Genomic DNA, 6,572 nt, shown 5'->3' with positions numbered 1-6,572 from the left:
CGATTAATCGATTTGACAGCACAAATTATAGGCTGTTATTCGAACCACTCAATAATGCGCAAGGTTAAAAAAAAGTAAATATGTGAAAGTAACCTATTAAGCCTATTTTTTCTGAAATAAAATAATCTGATAAGAAACCATTTTATAATAAATTAAATAAGCACTGTTAAAAAATAGGAACACAATAAGAGACAGAAAAGTTTAATTGGAGAATCAGCACAATATCTAACAGTTGGATTTTTATCTACATTAGCTACTCGTTATGATTGGGTTTATAACTCAGAGACCCGTTTTAAATGTGCATACATGCTACTGAGCATACATTCTTTTGTGTTAGGCTACTTACAATCTAACGGTCTTTGACTTCTGTCATTGATTACCCTCGCTTCTAATTAACACGCCTTCAAAGCTGGTGGAGCACCAATCAAAACGCCACCTGGGGGGTTTGGGGAGAAATGAGGCGCATCAGCTCCGCGTCCTCAGCGTGGATAAGTGCGTGACTGCACAGCGCGAGAGACAGTCCAGAGACTGTCAGGATCAGGAGACAGTCGTGATCGCGAGCTCTCGGTGGATAATTTCAAATCGCGTCTCCTTGGATTGTGCACCTGTTCCTGAGCATCCTCAATCCTAACGTAATTTAGGTAAGATACGCTTTTACTGCATATCATTTTAAGATCTTACATTTTATACAAAAATGTCGGCTGATTATTTAAACGTCATTAGCCTATAGCATATATATGTCTATCAAACAGAATAAAAATAAATTAAAAAAAACTGTAAAGTTCTGATTCAACAATCAATTTCGCACAACACAGACCGATTAATTCATTTCAGTCTCAGTCAAACTGAATGAATCACTGCCTATGTCAATATATTTAATAAAAAATAAAAAAATTGATATGAAAAATCATTAGGTTGTAAGATTGTTCCATTAATTAAATTTAAGCATGCAAACATTATTTACATGTCTTCCTCTTTTTAACTTCTCATTATTTTTATTCAAATTTTCAGGAATAAAACATGGAGCAGAGTTTTATGCCTCGCGCCTTGTGGACTAATGACAGCAAATTTCTCCATCATCACGTCCCGGATTTCTTCACTAGTGTACAAGTTACACAGGATGTACCAGCCGGAACATCATTCGGTCCATGTGTTCTCCATAATAACTTTTATGACACTATAGCATTCATTGCACTGAAATCCTTTGACAAACGGAATAAATCATATGTATTTAGGGTGAGTAATTTAGCATTCACTACATATTTAAACATGGACTCACACTTAGCCTACATTAGCCTATCTAAAGGTTTTTATTTTAGACTGCACTTCACAATAATTTCTCTTTTTTGGTGTGTTAGGAAATTAAACCTGCATAATCCAGATATTTAATATGTGTTACACTAAGCAGTGCAAAAGGTGACTTTTCTTGTAAAGAAAAAAAAGTTTTCAGTTTTAGATTTCCTCTAATGGCAAATATGTCCCTCTATCAACAGGTAGATCCTGAGGCGATGAAAGGCTCTCCATTTGTAGTTCCTTGGCTACGGTTAGTACAGGCTGCAGTCAGCGCAGAAGAACAGAATACTGAGGCCTACTTGAAAGGAGGACAGCTGCACTTTCGGACTATTCGAGATGTGAAACAAGGGGACGAACTGCTTGTTTGGTACGACGAGGAGTTGTCTCATCTTTTGGGGTTTGGAGACATAAAGACAAAAGCCCTGACAGATGGTGAGTATCAGCTTTCAAAAAACAAAACAATTTGTTTTAATTTATTTAATTATTAATGGCATAAATGCATACATTAATGCTCAAATCATGTTAAACCAGTTAATGTAACTTCAAAATGCCATGGAATGTCTTTTGGTCAATGGTTGTATTTTTGTCTATTTTTGACTGAATAAATGAAGGAAAAAAATACAAACACAAATATATTCTACACAAAAATAACTTGTACACCTCTTTCAGCTTCTATTTTTTTTAGTGGTTGAAGTCAATTATGTAAAAAGAAAAAAGTCATTAAAATGCAGACATTCTTGAAAAAAAAAACATTCGCATAAGAAGTTTGGCATAATATTGCATTATTTCTTTATTATTTTGTTCCCATGTGACAAGAAATACACTCTTTGAATGTTTGACAAGGTCAGGCACTTTTTGTTCAGATCAAATGTTTTAACTCTAAGGAAACGTATTAGGCTATTCATAATTTTAAAAAATTATAGATAGATATCGATTAAGGTTTTCAGAAATGCGAGAAAACAATATGGATACAAAATATCACATTAAAATTGCCTGTTTGTTATCATCATGCTCTGACAGCGTTTGTTTCTCTTCATATGCAGACTACACATGTACGAGATGCGGCCAGGCGTTCAAGAACGAAAACCCTTTCCTTGCCCACTGTCGTTTTTTATGTGCGCAGGAAAAAGTAGATATTATCCGGCCAACCAACGAACAGAAACAAGAAGTCAAGCGACAACGCAAAGTCATAGATTTCCACAACATTGCAAGAGATCTGGAGCACAAAAGGGACGATTCTTCCGAAGAGATGGCCATACCTCGAAAAAGAAAACAAGAGGCTTCCTTAAGCCCCAGGAACAGAAAAACAGTTTTATTGGAGAGAACCAACATCACTAATCACGCCAACGCCAACAAAGACTATCCGCCTTTTCAGGATTCGTCGCAATCTACAGACAACTCTTCGACAAGTGAGTCAAAAAGAAATAAAAACAGCGCATTTACCGAGGTTAGAAAACCATCAGAGCAGTCAAACCCTGAACAGTCATCACGAGATGTATTGGCGCCTGACGTAGGCCTACAATCCGACTGCAGCGCGTTCTCGTTCGTTGTACCCAAGAGCGCGCACTCGGAACAGAATAGCGCGTTCTGTGCACCCAGCAAACGTACCCTCACGGAATTTCAGAACACTTCACCACCAGATTCGGATACTATCTCAGACTCTTTCAAATCAAAACCTTCTCTGGGATACAGAAATGTACTGGCTTCGCACCTGTTTCACGCTGACTTGCCAGGCACTCATGCAGGTGGAGTGATGTCCGCTCCTTTGGCTACAGGAGGATCCTTCTATTACGCACCCGAGCATTGGACCAGAGCTATAGGTGGCCAGCTGCAGTCTACATCTTCGTTGACACTTCTTCCCCCTACTTACACTCCAATGGGTGTTTCAGTGCAGAACTGGTGCGCCAAATGCAACCTCTCATTCAGAATGACCTCCGACTTGGTGTTTCACATGAGGTCCCATCATAAGAAAGAGTTCGCCGTAGAGGCTCAGGTGAGGCGGAGGAGAGAGGAGAAACTCACCTGCCCCATCTGTCACGAGTACTTTCGAGAGCGTCACCACCTCTCACGTCACATGACATCACATAATTAAGGAGAAAAACTCTTGCGCACTTTAATATGTTTTTAATGCATTGACCATAAATTGTGCATTTAGGCTACTTAATGATGGACATTTGTAGTTAGGCTGCTATTGGACAGAGGAGGTTTATTGCTGTAGCAAATAGCAATACGTTACAGACGTGGTAAAAACTTGAACCTTTTAACCATTTATCAACAGTAAAGCGTCGTCATTTTCTCCACGCGGTCATTGTCATTTCAGCCATGTAGTGTGAGCTTTGGTCGTGCAATTCAGGGCAGGCCTACATCGCCACTAGGTGGCTATAGACATGCATGACTTTCCCTTTATAAATAGCTGTACCATTTAGTTGACTAATACTGTTGAATTGCCTGATCATTATCAACCTAATAGTGCCTTACAAATGTCAGGATTAGTAGGCTGTAAATGCTATTGAGAAACGGAGTAAAATGCTCCAGCATTTTTAGGTTTGCTAACAGCTGACTAAAGTATTATACGTTTTGAGTAACATTGTTTTGTAAAGAAAATTTATATTTGAAAAATCCATCCCTTCAGAATGCCAAATCTTTATGTTACAATGTTCTTTTCAGATGTCTACTTCTTTTTAACATTTTATCAGCACAACGACAAGGAGGATGTATTTATTTAAATATTGTCTTGTTCTTTTTTTTTTTTTTTTTAGATAAGTACAGTCATTGTATTTCATTAAAGATTTTGAACATATTCCCCATGTGTTTGCTTCTGATTTTAGCCATCTATAGAAATATGGAACACATAACCATTTTTTTTGTGTGCACACACAGTAGCATTGATATTTATTATGTAATTTTAAATTCATTTAAAAAAGCAAGTATTTAGGACTAGGCAAGTAAGTATCTAGTCAGTTTACCTAAATATAATATGTGGTAAATGTCCTTGCATTTGACAGTCAATAATATCTCACACAGGTGTTATATTTCTCTAGATTTGTGAATATGGTGGTACGGCATGAAGTAAACTTTTTTTTCTTATAACCTCATAAACATTCTCCTTTATTTAAAAAATAAAGTAAACACTTATTGAAGCAATCATTTGACACACATGCACTAACACTGAGTGACCAGTAGAGTGCCCTGTCTAACAATTATTAAGTCCTTGAAGGTCTCTTTACTCACAAAATAGGCCTTGCTGGTATGTGGAAAATGTGAGGATGTCGCTGTGTTCAGGTTTATCTTCGCCACATGCACAATTCCTAAAAAGTTAGTTTTAGTTTTGAGTTAAAGACCCCTGCAAGTCTCCCTTTAATTAGGTTATAGGCTAGGTGATATAAACTGAGAAAGTTCACCAAAAAGTCAACGTTTTGACCTCACTGCGAAGTTCAAAAGGACACCCGTCTGCATTTAGCTAGAAAATCAAACATTCTGCTCATTCAAGAAAGTAAATACAGAACTTCTGAAGACATATTGAATGAAAAGATGTGTATACACTGGCCTAATATTGGTGCAATTAGAAGCCCAGCGGTCGCTCCTGACGGTAATCACTTGAGGAGAAAGTCATTTCATACACAGAAAATCCTCTGTTCGCTCTAAAGAGCATCTTTCATCGCTGCCATTAATCGATCAGGCCTCATTTGGAAAACTAAATATTGACTTTGGTTTTCAGTAACTGTTGAGTATTTAGGCCTGTTAGAAAGATGCAGGGCTGGCCCATCACTTCTGCGCGTTGACACTGTCGCAGACATGCAGTTTGTTACAAGTTGTGCTATTGTGAACACACGTGCCACATTGCTTCATTTCCAAATAGGCCTACATCTGCTGATAGCCATCTATCTAAAAGCGATTCAGTTTTTACACATACACACAATGATTTTCATAACTGACCACAAAGTCCCTGTAGTAGCATAGTGAAAATAAAGGCGTATGGATCATCTTATTGCACATACAATGACTGTAAACAATGTAGTGGTTAAGACAAGTGTAGATATCGATTAATTTTAAGAAAGTATCGATTCTTTTTAGTAAAAGTAGTAATTAATTTTAAGGAAAAGTATTGATGCTCTTTAGGAAAATTAGCGATTTATTTTAAGGAATAGTAGCGATTCATTTTTGAAAAAGTAGCGATTCATCTTAAGAAAAGTATTGATTCTTTTATGAAAAGTATCAATTCATTTTAGGAAAGGTATCGATTAACTTTAAGAAAAGTATCAATTATGTTTAGGAAAAGTATCGATTCTTTTTGGGAAAAGTATATATTCTTTTTAGGAAAAGTATCGATTCACTGTAAGAAAGAGTATCGATTCACTTCAAGGAAAAGTATCGATTTATTTTAGAAAAAAGTAGCGATTCATTTTAAGAAAAGTAGCGATTCATTTTAGGAAAAGTAGCGATTCACTTTAAGGAAAAGTATCGCTTCACTTTAAAAAAAAATATCGATTCTTTTTGAAAAAGTTGCGATTCATTGTAGGAAAAGTAGCGATTAATTTTAGGAAAAGTAGCGATTCATGTGAGAAAAGTCGCGATTCATTTTAAGAAATGAATCGATTCTTTTTAGGGAAAGTAGCGATTCTTTTTAGGAAAAGTAGCAATTCTTTTAGGAAAAGTAGCGATTCATTTAAGAAAAAGTATCAATTCACTTTGAAAAACGTAGCGATTCATTTTAAGAAAAGTAGCGATCCATTTAAAAAAAAGTATCGATTCACTTTGAAAAAGTATCGATTAATTTTAGAAAAAGTAATGATTAATTTGAAGAAAAATACCGATTTTTTGGGGGGGTTGGGGTAATAGCGATACATTTTAGGAAAATAATCGATTCACTTTAAGAAAAAGTATCGATTCTCTTTAGGAAATTAATCGATTCTCTTTAGGAAAATATTCGATTCTCTTTAGGAAAAGAATAGATTAATTTTAATGAAAAGTGTCGATTCTTTTTTTTTAAAGTATCAATTCTTTTTAAGAAAAGTATCGATTCACTTTACGAAAAGTAGCTTTTTTTTTGGAAAAGTAGCGATTCATTTTAAGAAAAGTCGCGATTAATTTTAAGAAAAGTAGCGATCCATTTAAAAAAAGTATCGATTCACTTTGAAAAAGTATCGATTAATTTTAGAAAAAGTAGTGATTCATTTTAAGAAAAATAGCAAAAAAAATGTTCCTAAATGTATCGGGGGGAATAGCGATACATTTTAGGAAAATAATCGATTCACTTTAAGAAAAAGTATCGATTCACT

General features: G+C 35.6%; 1 protein-coding gene across 1 annotated transcript; it reads left to right on the top strand.

Moving 5' to 3' along the window:
* Window positions 1-486: 486 nt before the first annotated feature.
* Window positions 487-4,092, top strand: znf488 (zinc finger protein 488). The gene is made up of 4 exons (XM_079635377.1): window positions 487-641; window positions 1,012-1,236; window positions 1,494-1,725; window positions 2,337-4,092. The coding sequence occupies exons 2-4, from the start codon at window positions 1,021-1,023 to the stop codon at window positions 3,383-3,385; spliced, it is 1,497 nt and encodes a 498-aa protein (XP_079491503.1). The 5' UTR covers window positions 487-641; window positions 1,012-1,020; the 3' UTR covers window positions 3,386-4,092.
* The last annotated feature ends 2,480 nt before the right edge of the window (window positions 4,093-6,572 follow it).

The sequence above is a fragment of the Phoxinus phoxinus genome (genome assembly GCF_949152265.1).
Source record: "Phoxinus phoxinus genome assembly, chromosome: 14".
Lineage (NCBI taxonomy): Eukaryota > Metazoa > Chordata > Actinopteri > Cypriniformes > Leuciscidae > Phoxinus > Phoxinus phoxinus.
This window is presented reverse-complemented; position numbering and strand designations above follow the sequence as displayed.

Bases quoted from the DNA above. Each gene is read 5' to 3' on its own strand.
- znf488 (XM_079635377.1), top strand. From the start codon at position 1,021: ATGGAGCAGAGTTTTATGCCTCGCGCCTTGTGGACTAATGACAGCAAA. The intron at 1,237-1,493 runs GTGAGTAATTTA...CTCTATCAACAG, and splicing joins ATAAATCATATGTATTTAGG to GTAGATCCTGAGGCGATGAA. The intron at 1,726-2,336 runs GTGAGTATCAGC...CTTCATATGCAG, and splicing joins GACAAAAGCCCTGACAGATG to ACTACACATGTACGAGATGC.